Source organism: Sesamum indicum, linkage group LG4 (genome assembly GCF_026168435.1).
Source record: "Sesamum indicum cultivar Baizhima isolate 11 linkage group LG4, ASM2616843v1, whole genome shotgun sequence".
Taxonomy (NCBI): domain Eukaryota; kingdom Viridiplantae; phylum Streptophyta; class Magnoliopsida; order Lamiales; family Pedaliaceae; genus Sesamum; species Sesamum indicum.
In genome coordinates this window covers 9,271,793-9,289,333 of record NC_142660.1, presented here as the reverse complement: position 1 = coordinate 9,289,333, position 17,541 = coordinate 9,271,793, and the positions used below count along the sequence as shown (strand labels likewise).

Here is a 17,541-nt window from a genome sequence, read left to right as displayed (position 1 = left end):
CCTCGCGTCATCGAGGCTGATGTATTAGCGCGCTGATGAGGGGGGGGCCTGCTGGTGGTGGTGGTGGTGGAGCAGCCACTGGTGTGGCAGACTGTTGTATCGTGTCGTCAGCTACCGGTGCAGATTGTTGTATTGTCCAACATCATCTGAAATTTGAGAGGCTGAGGACGGTGTGGTCGTGTCAGGTGGTAGGGGTAGTCAAAGGACTGCTTCCCTAACCTAAGCATCTGATGGTGCTACTGGAAGTGGCGGGTCACGACCGCGGCCACTACCACGACCATGTCCTCGACCACGTGGCACCGAGGCGTACCACTAGACATGATCTAAACAAATTATTGAGAATTATTAGTTTAAATTTTTGTGATTATTGATATTAATATGTAAATAAAAAATAATATACTAATTCTTACACATCGAAAATACTATCATGAAGTTATGATTATTGTACTCATTAATTATTTAAAAACATAATTCTCTTGTGCACATATACAAACGGCCAAGCATTACTTTAAGCTTGTTTAGTCTATCACATGGACTTTTCACTATAGTACAACTTAAGTTTATCTATTTTTTTCTCTATAAACATTGTCTTTAGTTGACAGATGAAGATGGATAAACCTAACTAGTTCTACAAACAAAATTCACTTGATGGGCTAAACAAGCTTAAAGGCATGCATGATGTGTTTGTACGAGTGTTACAAAGGAATTAAATATTTTTAAATAATTATTAATTCTTGAAAATATTGTCCTCAATTTGTTCTAGTTCTAATGATTATATTATTGTATTTTAATTTGAAATATTACCTTAATTTTGTTATTGTTGACATTATTTTATAAATAATATTATTATTGGGATTATTGCTTAATTTTGTTATTATTGACATAATTATATAAAAATATTATTATTGGTAATATTTTCTAATTTTGTGATATTGACATTGTTAAGTAAATAATGTTAATATTGGGAATATTAAATATTAGCTTAATTTTTGTGATTATTGACATTGTTATGTAAATAATATTATTATTGCGAATATTAGTCTAATTTTTGTGATTATTGACATTATTATGTAAAGTTTTTATTATTGGGAATATTTTTTAATTTTGTGATTATTGACATTGTTAGGTAAATAATGTTAATATTGGGAATATTAGCCTAATTTTTGTGACTATTGACATTGTTATGTAAATAATATTATTATTGCAAATATTGGTTTAATTTTTGGGATTATTAATATTATTATGTAAAAATATTATTATTGAGAATATTGGTCTATTTTTTGTGATTATTTATATTCTTATTTAAATAATGTTATTATTGGGATTTGTATATTGGTCTATTTTTGTGATTATTTACATTATGATATAAAAATGTTATAATTGGGAATAATGGTCTAATTTTTGTTATTATTTTTACATTATTATTTAAATAATGTTATTATTGAAATTATATATTGGTCAAATTTTTTGATTATTTATATTATGATGTAAAAATTATGTTATTGGGAATATTGGGCTAATGTCATGTAAAAAATAATATTACATCAATTAACCTAATTATACAATAAATTGCACATCTCTACAACAAGTTTCACAAAAAAATTTTGCAATATGATACAATACACATAAGAATTGCATAAATTTACATAATAATTTCATAAATTACAATTAGTTTTGGAACGTTACGCAAAAATATTATAATTTCAGCAAAAATAGATTATAATTAATTTCAATGTGATATGCATTTCTATAATTGCAGAAATTACATCAAAGTAATTTTTTTACAAAACTTTTTCAAAAATCACAAAATTTTTTTTAAAAAATAGAAAATCATGAAAATTGTTAAAATTACAGAAAATTGTTAAATTTTAAAAAAAATTAAATATTTTTAAAATTACCTAAAATTATTACAATTTTTAATAATTATAGAAAATTATTAAAATTACAAAAAGTTGTGATTTTTTTAAAATTTCAGAAATGTATTAAAATTTTAAAAAATTACATAAAATTATTAAAATATTAATAGAAATTACAGAAAATTTTTGAAAATCTCAAATAATTAAGAAAAATTTTTGAATTCTTTTTAAAAAATATAGAAGGAAAATAAAATTTTGCTAAGTGTTGTATATGTATTTACTTTTGGAACGGGCTCTTGAACGAGTATTTTTTGAAAAACCATTCCAAATAACCAAAACAACGTCGTTTCAGTTGATGAGCATTGGTCAAGTGTTCTTGGTTCATTTAGGAACGGTTGGTCGATGTGTTCCTACAATCGTTCCTAGAAACAAAAACGATGTCGTTTAGTCCAAACATGACGTTGTTTTAGAGCATTTTTAACAAAATCGTTCCTATTTTTGAAAAAACCATTCTTAATTTTGTGCCAAAATTATTTTTCCTAAAAAGTCAGAAGAATAAAAAATATAAGAAAAATCATCCCAAACAAGTTAATGATCATAAAAAGTAGACCATAAATTAATTAAGGCCATTAAAAACATGTAATGCTTTGAATTAAATTGATACATATTCAGAAGATCAAGTACATTTGTATATATAAGATTGTTAGTCTTACATAGATGTAAATAGCATCTTATACTATTGTCTTGAATCGCCTAATCAGATCATTAAAATTCTTATAAGACCATTGGATATTATTAAATCGACAAAATACTACATTCGATGAAGTTTTGGACATTTTGGTTATACGGCTACTGAGTTATCGTATTTTATACACAACCATCAAGGCCAAAAGCAATGCAACTGTCCATGAGAACATGTGATTTTAGATCAGATCACTAGATATATTCACACATGAAAAGTATTGTTATACGTTTAAGTTTGGAATTAATCAGAGTCCCGGAATTTGAGATATCATAATTGAAAAGTGAATGAGGAATCTATGGACATATTCAGGAACGGTATTGGAACCATTTTTCTAAGATCATTTTAGGAATGGACATTTCATACATTTAGGCAAGATTTTATTTAAATTCAACTTAGGAACGGTCAATTATTTAAAAATCGTCCCTAAATTTGATTTTTCCTCCACTTTTCATTTGGTGCAAAATTAAATTTTTTGGAACTGATTTTGGAACGGTTAAAATAAATTGACCGTTCCTATATTTTGATTTTTCCTCCTTTTTTATTTAGGATATTGTAATGTATTTAGGAACATATTTATTAAAGTCTGTTCAAAGTTGGAACGATATTTGGAATTTGAATTTTGGACCGTTCCTAAATAGAAAAATATTATTTTTTATTCTTAAAAATAATTTTTTATTTTGCAAATTGTCCACAAAATTAGCTGATCAACTATTTTTACAAATTACTATCGGTAATTTTCTAATATTTGTAATTTTTTATCGGTAAAATACAATGATGACCTACAATCTATGCGGTTGGATCTAAAATACACAATATTTTTTAAAAAATGCTGAACTGTCAATCATAATTATTGTCTTCTTCAATCCTATAATCCTCGTCAAATAGAGAGAAAATAAGAAGAATGGAAGAAGATAGTGAGATTAAATGGAAAGAGAGGAACACATATAGGAAACATTGAAATGGTCTTTGAAATGGCTACTGGAACACATATTTAGCTTTTAAAAAGAAAGCTATTAATTTAGATTTTGCAACTGTCACTGGGACGGTTTAGGATTTTTTTTACCATTGAATTATAGTGGTTGTATTTCATTTGGAACAGTCTCAGTAATACAAAAAAAAAAACAGTTCCAATTTGTAGGGGGTTTTTGAATGGTATTTGAAACACATTATTGCTTAAGTAAAACTCATAACTTGAAACGGTTTTTTCGCATAATTAATTAAGTGTGTACTAAAACTGTTCTAAATTGTATCTTATTTTGAAATACATTTTCTAACTGTTATCTTTTGGATATCTATTTTCACACATATAGGAATGGCTGTTGCGAGACCGTCCCTAATTCTAATATTGTGTTCTAAACACAGTTCCAACCATTAACCGTTACTATGTTGGAATGGTCTTTAGAACGGATCTTGTAATTGTTTTCTTGGAACACATTTTGGAACGGTTTGGCCGTTCCAAAATTATAACCTAAAAAATATGGATCATGACGTCATCTATTAATATCCGTTCTTTATGTGTTCCAAAGCTCGTTCCATATTGGAACGATTTGCTTGTCCGTGCCAAATTTCGTCTTTTTTTTTTATAGTACTAGGAGGGTAAATGTAATAACCTATCTAACACGGATGTATTTATAATTATACTAAACTTCAAGGGTGTGAATGTAATTCACCTAATATATAATATAATCCCCGCAATATTTAATGGACAAAAATGGCTATTTTAGCAAAAAACTTAAAATATTGTATTTAAGTACAAAGTATGTGACGTCATAATATTTAACCCCCTCAATATTTTAAAATATTATAATTAGGTCCAAAGGGCATTTTCGTCTAAAAAGTTGGTCAAATCATAGTCAATTTTTTTATCAGGGGTATTTTGAGAATAACATGTGATAATTTCACCAGAACCCTATAGGTGGAGTTAAATGGAAGACAGAATAAAGCTCAAGGAGGGTAAATGTAGTTTTTCATCTAACAGAAATGTATTTATAATTATGTCAAATTTTAGAGGATGTTGATGTAATTTATCAAAAAACTATTATTATGAATGAATTGTTAAATTATGAGATTGAAAAATAAAAAAAATAAAAGCACTGCATAATTAAAAAAAAAATGAACTAACTGCATTGAGTTACGAAACCTTCCTAACATCTATATATGAGTTCAGTTGCATGATAGGATTGCTCTTCTCTCGGACTCGGACTTTGATCGCATTGCCAGATCCCTGGATGAACTCGAACAAAATCGTGCTTTCAATTAGCACCTAGTAGCCTATCAGAAAGTTTCTCCATCCAGCAGTCATAGCAAAGATGCCAAGATTCCTGTCTGTTATTTTAACTGGCCACTCCCTCCCTTGCCCATCCACCAGTGTTATTTTCCTATGTGTTGCTATTCCATATGCCTATCGCGAAATATTTCGGGGTCGACTGTGTCGTGAGTTATCGCGATTGTGGCAGCAGCAACAACAGCTTGAAGCTTGAAGACGATGACCCAAGCTAGTCGGCAGCCACGCCGGCAATGATATAGAGTGTTGAGAAACAAAAACAGGTGGACATGGAACTAACTGATACCATTCAAAATACAACGGTATGTGCAAGGAGGAGCCAAATTTGACAGGAAGAAATATGTTGCTAACGAAAGAACACAATGTTGCACGCATTGTGATAAAACAGGCCATAATAGGGACACATGTTTTAAGCTACATGGACAAGAGAAAACGATATGCAAGATCAGTCAGAGGATTTGCAGCAGAAGTTGGACCTAAGAAGGGTGCTCCAGTATGATAATAAGGAGGATATGTTACAAGAGTTAATCAGATTAATGAAGAGCAATATGCAGGTTGATCAGCTACAAGGAAACCTGGCGAATGTTGCTAGATATGGAGCTGAAATTTTATCCTCTTGGATTGTAGATATGAGGGCAACCAATCACATGTGTGCTACCACTTGCATTCTTGATAATCTTTCACCTTTGCTTCACCCTACCTTAGTTCATTTGCTTGACAGTACTACTCAATCAGTCACACAGACTGTGCACTCAATGTCGTGTTGTTAGTACCTTCCTTTAAAGTTTAATTTGTTATCAGTTCCTAAGCTTTGTTTATCCTCATCTATTGAAGTGTTGTTTTGTTCACCTCATTGCATTTTTTAGAATCAGAAGACTAAAAGGGCTCTAGCCGTAGGAACACAATTGGGCAATTTTGTATTTCTTAGACAAATCTTCATTCGATTCCACTATCATTGATTCATACATCAAGCTAAAAAAATACTTGCTTTACATCTCAAATTTGTAATAGAATGTTATGGCACAGAAGGTTGGGACATCCATTCTGATCCAGCTCGAATTCAGCGATCCCTATATACGAACTCATCACAGATAGCTAACTCCTACAAGATCAGATTTTGGGTTCTATGAGAATAAGACAAGAACAATGAGCTCGTTAGGCACGTCCCCGACAATGACCCTACGACGCTCAAGTTAGGTTGATCGAGAGAAGAGTAAGCGATCACAAAGTTCGATCTCAATAGATGCAGAACAGTTACCTTTAATTACGGCGTTTCGGGTCTATTTATAGAGCACAACTGGATACTGTTGACTGGGCCACGTGGCCTTATCCTATTGGCTCGCATCCAGATCGGACGGCTGTGATTGTCCAGGTCTTCAAGGCTGTTATTCGGATCGGGTCGGGTCCTCTGTGACCCGCCCGACAGAAGAGGTGCGGATCCTCTAGCGAAAGGACATTAATACCCTTAATGAAGGGTGCTTTTGTCATTTCCTAGCATATTGCAGCAGATACCCATCATTAGTCCCTCAGTTATTCAAAGTGCAATTTATTGCTTTTGAAGAAGTAGAATGGTCGCATCCATCAATCTCGCACTTCTGGCGGACACGTGGCATCATCCGGTGACCTTGTCTGTGGCGCGCTTCCCCAGAAAAGTGAACCTATAAATACACGATTCATTCAAACATTTTCCCCCGCCCCACACATAAGCTTTAGCGACCAGTGCTTATAACTTCGAGTTCGCGCTCGATCTGCAGCTTCCAGAGCCATCCTGTTCTAAGGTACGATGTCTTCCAGCTTTAGTTCAAATTCTGGTTCGAGCTCTGGCTCCGGGTCGTCTGCGACCCCTTCTGGGTCTGCTCATGGTTCCTTTTCTACCTCTCCAAAAAGGAACAAAAAGTTCTAGATTTTCAAAACTCTTGATAAACAAGCTGGGCCTTCTACCCTTGAAAAATTCCAAGATAGGCTCGCTAGGAATCCTTGGGAAGCTGTAGTCAGTAGTGTCAGAACCCCTATTTGCAAGATTAGGGAAAAATATTACATACCCCCTGAGTACGAGATTATCATTCGTAGGGCTTTCGATCGCATGCACCGTCCTCCCCCTGGTTTCTGTGCCTTTTCTATCAAACATCTTGACGCCGGGTTGAGGTTCCCTTTAGCTCCTCCTCTATCCGCAATTTTGAATAAACTGGAGATAAGCCCTATGCAGATTTCTCCCAACTATATTACTCATATTGTTCTTTTTGTTGTAATAATACAATATTTGGGTGTTGAACCCAGTTTTGATAACTTCTGGAGTTTATACTCTTTCACCACTTCCAAACGATCAGGTGATAGGGGTTTCTTCTACCTTTCTACCAAGCCTGACTGTAGATATTTGAGTACTTTACAATCGAACTTAGGGGCCTGGTTACAATTGTTCGACCACCAACCCGTATTTGGCCTTTTAAAATGGAATGGAGTAAATATAAACCTGTTCCCAAGACAAGTGGAGGGGGGCTGGAGGGCGATCAAATAAATAGTTTAACCTCTTATAAGTACGACCCCAAGAAGCTTCTCACTGAGAAGGTTTTGCGACTGTCTGGGCTATCTCCAACGCCCCTCCACGTCGAAGAGTCTTTAGGTGATCTCTTTTTCTCGTACGACGCATCACCTTATCATTCTGTTTGAGTTCTCTTACATACCTCTGTTTTGCAGATAGTATAATCATGAGCTCTCGTTACGCTCTACGGTTGAAGGCGGCCGAAAATAAGATGAAGGCCAAGGGGAAGCAGGTCGCACCTCCTGTAGATCCCCCTTTGAGCTCACCTATACAAGCCCCTTCGCGAGCCCATGTGCCTGCGAGCCCTGCTGACCATCATCCTATTCAGGTCAACAGCGAGAAGACCCCCCCTCTTCCTCTGCACGGATACAACTCTTCTGACAAAGAACTGAATCTCGACGATCTGAGTGGCGATCAGGGGGGTGAACCTGAGAAGCACGACCGTGATAGTGGAGAAAAGAAAAAACAGAAGCGGGCTTCGCACAAGCACGGGCATGGGGATGAGGCGAGAGATAAAGAGCCAACAGAACCTTCTGGGTCTTCAAAACCCTCAAAGTCCCATCGATCCAAATCATTGAGCAGGATGGCCAAGGAAGCTGTAGTTAAGGCCGAACAGGCAGATGAGCACGAAAGGTTTCTGCGGTTAGAACAACTTGCCTCTTGCTGGGAAGAGACCAGGGAGGCACTGAGAGGCGATCAACCCCATCCGTCTGAACAGAAGGGTGATTGGATGGCTCCGAGGGGGAACAACTCTTCTAGTTCTGTCCTTTTCTCAAACACAGAAGGGGAGTCCTTCGAGCTGTACGACTCTTTCACCTCTCTCCATGATCAGAGCTCCTTAGTAGCAAACAATCCCGTCAGGGTCGGGGAATATGGGTTTCATGCTCAGCTACAAGTAATCTCATATTTTTTACTGCAGATTTGGTATTCGACTCTAAACAATTTTGATCAATATTGCAGGTATTGACGTTCTTCCGAAGCCTATCCATGAAATGCACGACCTATCGCAAAAACCACATTTTGTCCGATAGGAAGGTGAAGGAGCTCCAAGCACAACTGGCTGATAGGGATAGAACGGATTGAGCTCTTGTGGAGGAGATGCAGACTTTGCTCGAGAAACTCCGGGTTTTGGAAGGGTGAGCTTGCAGCTGCTAACAAGGACAAGGAGGTCGCCCTATCAGAAGGTCGGAAAGAAGGTTTTGAGGCTGGCAAGGAGGTCAGGCTGGTCGAGGGCCATAAGAAGGGATTTGATGAAGGCCAGGCCGGTCGCATTTCACTGGAAGAGCATCACCAGATTTTAGCGAGCTCCCGTATGGCTGTTGTCCGCGACTTCTTGAAGACGGACACTTTCAAGACTACTGTTGAGATCAAGTCTGTTGACTCTTTCACCAAAGGCTATAAGACGTGTGAGGCTCAAATTGAGAAACTTGGTGGATTTCAAGAGTCTTTTAACCGCAGTCAAATGGATATCACGCTCGATGGCGACCTTCAACCCTATCCTGATGAACCCGATCTTGAGGAGGATAAGTTTGCAGCTTTGAGGGAGGAGCTAGAAGCCGACGACTGATGTAATTAGGGGTTTGGTTCATTTAGACAATTCTTATTGATACACTTGTCAATGACATACTTGTAATTTTTTTACGGCTGGTTTTGAAGGGCATGATTTTTTTATGTTGTCCTGTACATGATGCTTCATTAATCAAAGAATAGATCTTTTGACAGCTCGTGTATTGATGCCTTTTACTTCTCATCGTTCTTCCTCGGGTGCTCTTTTTTCTCAGATAGTGTGTGTTCTTGTTGAACGCCTCTTTTTCAGATCGCACTGCAGGCTGCGTCTTTTTCAAATCGCAGTTTGTTGAACGCCTCTTTTTCAGTTGGCGTGTGAAGTGCATCTTTTTCAAATCGCAGTTTGTTGAACGCCTCTTTTTCAGTTGGCGTGTGAAGTACATCTTTTTCAGATCGCACTGCAGGCTGCGTCTTTTTCATATTGCAGTTTGTTGAACGCCTCTTTTTTAGTTGGCGTGTGGCGTTTTGAAGAATTCGACAATAGGTAATACCAAGCATAAGATAAGCATAATTTTTGAATCAATGTAACACGAAAAGACAAATTGGCTTCTTGGAATTTCTCAAAAGGGATTACAAAAAGGGATTACACTATGTACAAGTTCTTTCAGATATTATCATATGTATTAATGACTGATTCTAATACAAAAAATGCGACCTTCCTAACCTTGGATGTGAACTTTCAAACTGACTCCATTAATGCGATCTTCGTATTTGGTGGCTTTCATAGGCTCCTTTAGGTGTCCTCGGACGGTTGATTGGCCTTTCATAGGCACCAGAAATGCGACCTCTCCGCAGTTGATGGCCTTTCACAGGCTTCTTTAGGTGTCTTTGGACGGTTGATTGGCCTTTCACAGGCATCAGAAATGCGATCTCTCCGCAGTTGATGACCTTTCACAAGCTCCTTAAATGCGACCTCTCCGCAGTTGATGGCCTTTCATAGGCTCCTTAAATGCTATCTCTCCGCAGTTGATGGCCTTTCACAGGCTCCATGATAAGTGCTCTCCAGCTAGTTGACGGCCTTTCACAGGCTCCATAAATGCAATCTCCCTTCACGCATAGAACTTTTTCAAGTTCTGGATATTCCATGGTCGCGGCAAGTTTCGTCTCTGCATATCTTGCAACTTGTACGTACCTTTTTTCCTGATCTCGATCACTTTGTATGGCCCCTCCCATGGCGGTTCCAATTTTCCAACTTGTTTGGAGGCCTCCACTTTATTTAACACGAGATCTCCCACTTGTAGTTGCCTTGGTCAAACCCTTCGATCATGATTTTTCATCATTAACCCCTTGTGGTGCAAGATTCGGGCGTATGCCGCATCTCTCTTCTCTTCGATCACTGTAAGGTCGAAATTCTGCTCACCTTGGTTAGAACTAGGGTCGTAAGATGCGATCCGTTGGGACTCCTCTCCTACCTCCGCAGGAATTATAGCATCCGTCCTGTATACTAGGAAAAATGGGGTCTCGCCTGTAGCAGTTCGCGGAGTTGTGCGGTAAGCCCATAGAACTCCTGCCAGTTCGTCTACCCATGATCCTTTATTTTCTAGTCGTGTTTTCAAGTGTTGCAGGATCGTTTTGTTAGTCATCTCCGTCTGCCCATTGGCCTGCGGATTCGCGACCGCCGTGAAGTGCTGTTCGATCTTGAGCTCCTTGCACTATTCTGTAATCTTTCTTCCCTGAAATTGGGTGCCATTATCAGAAATTAAAATTCTGGGTTTTCCGAACCTGCAGATGATGTTCTTCCAAATGAAGTTAATGACTTCTCTCTCGGATATCTTGGCCACGGCCTCCGCTTCGACCCACTTAGAGAAGTATTCAACCGCTACAATGATGAATTTCTTTTGAGCTTGTGTAGGGGGAAAGGTCCCACGATGTCTATTCCCCACTGGTCGAACGGACAAGCTATTTTGATCGGCTCTATTGAGGTCGCTGGTTGGTGTATCAGAGATGCATATTTCTGTCAGCTTTCGCACTTCTTCACCAGCTCCTTGGAATCTATGACCAATATGGGCCAGAAATACCCCTGTCGTATGATCTTCTGAGCCAGCAATCTCACACCTGAATGGTTCCCACAGCTCCCTTCATGGATTTCGCGCATCAAGTACAAGGCTCTCTCCTCGTCTAAGCATTTCAGGAGAGGCCCATCCAGTGTTCGCTTGTACAGTTGCCCCGACAACATAGTGAATCGTGTAGCTCGAAATTTCACTCTTTTCGCCGCGACGGGATCGGTAGGCAAGATGTTGTTCTCCAAGTATTTAATGATTTCATCCTTCCACGACTCGGCTTCGGAGACTACTTGCACCTCCATTCTGCTCGCTAGGGCTGATCGCTCATGCACCAACGCTGTTATTTCGCGATCTCTAATCCCATCCATTGCGGCCCCAAATTTGGATAAGGCATCCGCTTTGTCGTTTTCTATTCTAGGCACCTGTAAAATAGAACATTTGTTAAATTTGCTCATTAATTTTTGTACGATCTCCTTGTAAGATGTCATCATCCTTTCCCTAGTTTCGTACGTTCCTTCAATTTGCAATGCAATTAATTGAGAATCTGTGAAAACCTCCAGGTCTCTGGCCTCGGCTTCATATGCAAGTTCTAATCCCAAGATGAGTGCTTCATATTTTGCCTCATTATTGGTTACAGGATAAGACAAGCGAGCTGCCACCTCGATCTCTACTCCCTTGGGCCCTTGAATCAATATGCCCGCTCCTCCATTGTTGGCATTTGAGGAACCATCCACATGCAACATCCATTTCGAGCCCTGCTCTTCAGCAGCTAGAGGTGATTTCAAGTCGCTAGATAGCTCCGTCACAAAGTCTGCCAGCACCTGTGCTTTCTGTGTAGTCCTGGGCTGATAGTCAACGTCATACTGTCCCAATTTGACAGCCCATTTGATCAATCGGCCTGAGGCCTCGAGTCGCGACATCACATGTTTTAGGGGGTAATTTGTCAATACCACCACTTTGTGCGATTGAAAGTAAGCTCGCAACTTTCGAGCCGTTACTACTAAGGCGAGCGCTAACTTTTCTATCTCTGAATACTTCGATTCAGTGCCTTGGAGCATCTTGCTAACATAATATATTGGATTCTGATTACCGGCTTCTTCCCGCACCAAAACCGAACTGACTGCATTCTCCGATATGCCTAAGTACAAGAACAGGGTTTCTCCTTCCTTTGGATTTGCTAGTAGGTGGGGTTTTGTCAGATACTCCTTTAACTCTTGTAGCGCTTTCTCGCATTCCTCAGTCCATGCGAAGTTTTTTGATTTCCTGAAAATCTTGAAGAAAGGTAGGCTTCTATCTGCCGATCGAGAAATAAACCTGCTCAATGATGCGATCTTTCCAGTTAGCTTATGCACCTCTTTGATCGTAGTTGGTGATCACAAGTTCATTATGGCTTGGATCTTTTTCGGGTTCGCCTCAATTGCTCGTTCGCTAACCATGTACCCTAGAAATTTTCCGCCTCCTACTCCAAAGGTGCACTTGTCTGCATTCAGTTTCATTCCGTACGACCTCATTATACTGAACGCTTGTGCGAGGTCCTCAAGGTGATCCTGCGATCTCCTGCTTTTGACCAGCATATCATCAACGTATACTTCCATTGTTTTTCCCAGCAGGTCACCAAACATCTTGTTAACCAGTCGTTGATATGTTGCGCCCGCATTTTTCAGACCGAATGACATAATGTTGTAGCAATAGATCCCCTTGTCAGTGATGAATGAGGTCTTATCTCTGTCATCCTCGGCCATGTGGATTTGATGATACCCCTGATAGGCGTCCATCATGGAAAACATTTCAAACCTGGCTATTGAGTCTACCACATATCGATCCTCGGTAGGGGGTATGGGTCCTTTGGACAGGCTTTATTCAGATCTGTGAAATCAACACACATGCGCCATTTCCCCGATGATTTGGGGACAAGCACCACGTTAGAAAGTCAATTCGTATACTGAATTTCAGACACATACCCGGCTTTAAGCAATTTCTCGACCTCCTGTCTGATGATTTCCTTCTTATCATTCCCAAACGACCTCTTCTTCTATTGTACAGGTCGGGCCCCCAGGTCGATGTTCAAACGATGCACAATGACCTCTGGGTCGATCCCTGTAAAATTCGAAGGATTCCACGCGAACACGTCTATGTTCTTTCTCAAAAAATCTATCATGGCCATCTCTCTATCCATGTTCGCCCCAATTCTGGTAGTTTTGTCGGGTTCTTCAGGCACGAGCTGCACAACCTTATATTCACCGCTGGGCTTCAAGTGTTCTGCCTCATAGGGTCGAGGTTCAGCATCTTCCTTGATCTTCCTTTTCTTCTGTTCGGACTCCCCTTTCAGTGATAACTTGTAGCATTTTTTAGCCTCCTTTCGGTCGCATGACACCTCTCCAATCCCGTGCTCTATGGGGAACTTCATCTTCATGTGATAAGTGGAAATGACTGCTCGGAATGAATTCAGGCTCGGTCTACCCAGGATAACGTTGTAAGAGAACGGAGTATCTACTACCAGAAATTTAACCATCAAGGTTTTTCTCTTAGGCTCATCTCCCATGCACACGGGCAGCTTGATCGTTCCAAAAGAGGTTACTTCGCTCCCCCCAAAACTGACCAGTGGAGTCTTCACCGGTTCCAACCGAGCATTCTCTAGACCCATCTTGTCAACCACGCTTTCGAAGATGATGTCCGCGGAACTGCCATTGTCTACCAACACCTTGTGAATAGTGAAATTTGTTATGTCCAACCGGATGACCATTGGATCATTCATATCTCCGCTTTCTTCTGGCTTGTCTGAGCTGTCAAAGGAAATGGCTTCTTCCTCTTCAACTTTTAGCACGAACTCTCTTCCTCTGCCCGAGCTCATGGTTCTAGAACATCTCTTCCTGGTCCTGCTCGAATCACCCGAACTCGAGCCCCCTACAATGGTGTAGATCACCCCTTTGGTTGGTGCATTGTTCCCGCTAGGTGGGACTTTTTTCATTTTTGAAGGGCCAGGATTTCGATCCCGGCTTCTCGACCTACTCCTCCTCGTCTCCTTACTAATCTTGCAGTTTTGGGGAATTCGATCCTGGAAGTATCCCTGTCTAACCAACCTCTCAATCTCGTCCGTAGGTTGGAAACATTCCTCCGTGTTGTGCCCCCTCTCACGATGAAATCTGCAATATTTGTTAGAAAATTTTTTAGAGGGGGCATACCTGGTGTGCCTTGGCCATTTCAGAACGTCTGCATTTTCGACCATCATCAAGGTTTTCTCTCGCGACATAGCCAACGGAGTGTAGTTGTTGTATTTGGGTTGGTATTTTGGTTCCTTGGGTTTATCATTTTTTATCCTGCTTCCCCCTTCTCTGGCATACCTCGGTTACCTGTACGTGTGTTCGCGCTCTCTTCGTTCAGAATCCATCATCGCGTTCACCTCTTCCTCGTCTATGTACTTCTGAGCTAAAGCCATTAACTGCTCAACATCCCCCAAAGGGTCGCGTGCGAGCGCAGATGTGAAGGGACCTTTCCTCAACCCGTGAATGAAAATACTTACGATCATGTCAATCCTCAATTCTTGCACCTCCAACGTCTCATTATTGAACCTCCCCATGAAGTTCTTCAAGGACTCCTCTTCCCTCTGTCGGATGTTGAACAGATGGGTTGCCGACCTCTTCTGTTTCTTTTTGCTCGCAAAATGAAAATTGAACTTTTGTACCAGCTGTTCATAAGATTCAATGCTTCCCCGGGGCAAATTTGTGAACCATTCTTGTGCCTTTCCCGTGAGCGTAGTTGCGAACAATTTTGCCATGATAGGACCCGGTTGTCTGTATAAGTTCATCACCATTTCAAATGCAGCCACATGCTCCTGCGAATCCTTCATTCCGTCGTACCTCTGCAAATCAGGTACTCTAAAACCCGGTTCGACCGTTTGAACCAAAATGTCATTACTGAAAGGGGAATTCTTGTTGTGTGAGACTATCTCTCCTCGTTTCTTCAACTCATCGATTTGTTTGTTCAAGCTCTCTATCTGTCTTCCCATGCTCTCGACCTCTGCCCGCGATATCACAGGCTCTCTTCTCTTTGTTCGAATATGACTGCTGGGTCCAGCTTCCGATGAAGCCGGTCGTTTACTCCGGCGTTCCTGCTCACTATGCTCCCTCGACTCTCTACGGGGCTCAGTATTTTTGAATAGTTGCCTCCTAGCAGTTTCTTTGACTACTAGGGTCGCAGTTCTTCTCTCATATTATACAATAGTATTCCGACTCGCTTCTTCTATCATTCTTTGCAATTCATCTTTTGTTATTTGTATCATAGGTCCTCCTTTCCTAGGCGTCTCTTCTTCCCCGGCGTTTCTCCTCGATGAACCTTCCATGATGATACTTCTTAGATGTTCCCACAGACGACGCCAACTGATCCGACACCAATTCACCGATCCCTATATACGAACTCGTCACAGATAGCTAACTCCTCCAAGATCAGATTTTGGGTTCCTTGAGAATAAGACAAGAACAATGAGCTCATTGGGCACGTCCCCGACAATGACCCTCCGACGCTCAAGTTAGGTTGATCGAGAGAAAAGTAAGCGATCACAAAGTTCGATCTCAATAAATGCAGAACTGTTACCTTTAATTACGGCATTTCGGGTCCATTTATAGAGCACAACTGGATACTGTTCACTGGGCCACGTTGCCTTATCCTACTGGCTCGCATCCAGATCGGACGACTGTGATTGTCCGGGTCTTCAAGGCTGTTATTCGGATCGGGTCGGGTCCTCTACGACCCGCCCGACAGACGAGGCACGGATCCTCTAGAGAAAGGACATTAATACCCTTAATGAAGGGTGTTTTTGTCATTTCCTAGCATATTGCAGCAGATACCCATCACATTCATTCTTGTACTCAAGCATGTTCCAGAAATAAAAGAAATTGGTCCTGTACACGATGTTGATTGTGTTGGGATTTTTTTTTTTTTTTTGTGGAAACCCATAGAATTGAAGATACATTTCTATTGCCAACATCCATTTTCATTTGCCTTGAAAAGCATCCAATTCAATATTTAATGTAATGAAACAGTTTTTCAAAATCAGCCTCAAATTGCAATTGGATGAGATGAAACAACAATTTTTGTTCAAAATCATCTTTCGGTTTTGGATGGGGACTCATGGCCATTAATTTTGTCTTCATTGATGTTTTTAATTGCTGAATGTTTGAAGCCTACATAAAGGCTTGTCTCTTCACCATTTGGAACACACCACAAACAACAAACTCACACTTTGAGTTTTCTCTCCCTCTCTCTCTTTCGGCTTCTATATTTTGTTAAAGATTTGAGCTATAAAGTTTTGATTACAAGCTTTTGAGTGTTTGATTGAGGTGTTCTTCGGTATATTGCTGAAATCGAATGAACTATAACCGTCTTATCCTGGGAGAAATTACGTTGAACCCGGTGCACTTCTGATACGGGGCGTATATTTTCTTCAAGGCAAGCAGTAATTCTGTGATTCGATTAAATTAACGACTTCAATTGTATTGAGAATCGTTACGATACAATTCTCGTTGTAAGTTTTCAGTTTAAATTTCTTGTCATAAATAGCGTTTCAAATTGCTTTATGTTATTTATTCCAACGTGGCTTTAATTGCTTTCGATTTCTAAATTCGATTGTAACATTTCAAAATATCGTTTCGATTGCTTGAAACCAAATATTTTTTCAATAATCTTGAAGAAAATATACAGGTTTTGAAAAATCGAATTTTGTTGTTGGAACTATTTTGGAAAACGCTATTTTCAAACTCATTTTTTAAAACGTTACTTTTATTTTCCTAAAATACTAAAGATGGCCGAGCCAATTTCTGTTGCAATTTCGATCACACCCAAGGTCGAATTGACTGGTTTACCGGACAAGTTTTTGGGCCAGTTTTTCAAACGCTGGCAACAGAGAATGAAAATTTGGTTGAGGACGAAAGGACTCTTGTCAATGATTCAGGTGACCAGACCTGAACCTACTGATACCAATCCCAGAACTGCTGAGACAGCGCAGTGGACAGAAAGGGATCAAATAGGCAGAGGAGCTATTTTGTCAGCCTTGTCAAATACGCTCTACGATGTCTATTCTTTCGATTCTTACACTACTAAGTCTCTGTGGGTTGAGTTGGTCCGAAAATATAATACTAAAGAGCAAGGGCTCAAAAAGTATTCTGTTTCCAAGTTCATGAGGTATCAAATGGTTGAAGACTGATCTGTAGCTGAACAGACTCATGAGATTATCAATCTTGAGCATACTCTGGCTGATGCTGAGATTAAGCTTCCCGAGAAGTTTCTGGTCATGTCCATAGTGGACAAATTTCCCGAATCTTGGGAAAATTTTGGCGTGACACTCAAGCATCAGAAAGGGAGATTGTCTCTGGATGATCTTATGATTGCTATCAGCATTGAGGAAGAACATAGAAATCAAACGCACAAGATGCCTGTTGAACATCAACCAAGGGCCAATCTTATAGTGGGGAAATAGAAAGTGAATAAGATTAACACGAACTCAAAAGCCATCAATAAAAGCAAGACCTCCATAAATAAGAAACCAAAAACAA

The 17,541-nt window shown here is 39.6% G+C and overlaps 3 protein-coding genes across 3 annotated transcripts; 1 reads left to right on the top strand and 2 right to left on the bottom strand.

The window, feature by feature from the left end:
* Positions 1-10,240: 10,240 nt before the first annotated feature.
* Positions 10,241-10,573, bottom strand: LOC148788421 (uncharacterized). The gene has a single exon (XM_088880066.1). It carries the CDS (start codon positions 10,571-10,573, stop codon positions 10,241-10,243), a length of 333 nt encoding a protein of 110 aa, XP_088736192.1.
* Positions 10,574-13,025: 2,452 nt separating this feature from the next.
* Positions 13,026-14,999, bottom strand: LOC105160151 (uncharacterized). The gene is made up of 2 exons (XM_011077415.2): positions 14,344-14,999; positions 13,026-14,136 (listed from the first exon to the last, which is right to left on the bottom strand). The coding sequence occupies exons 1-2, from the start codon at positions 14,997-14,999 to the stop codon at positions 13,026-13,028; spliced, it is 1,767 nt and encodes a 588-aa protein (XP_011075717.1).
* Positions 15,000-16,790: 1,791 nt separating this feature from the next.
* LOC148788420 (uncharacterized) lies at positions 16,791-17,465 on the top strand. The gene is made up of 2 exons (XM_088880065.1): positions 16,791-17,108; positions 17,208-17,465. The coding sequence occupies exons 1-2, from the start codon at positions 16,791-16,793 to the stop codon at positions 17,463-17,465; spliced, it is 576 nt and encodes a 191-aa protein (XP_088736191.1).
* Positions 17,466-17,541: the final 76 nt, after the last annotated feature.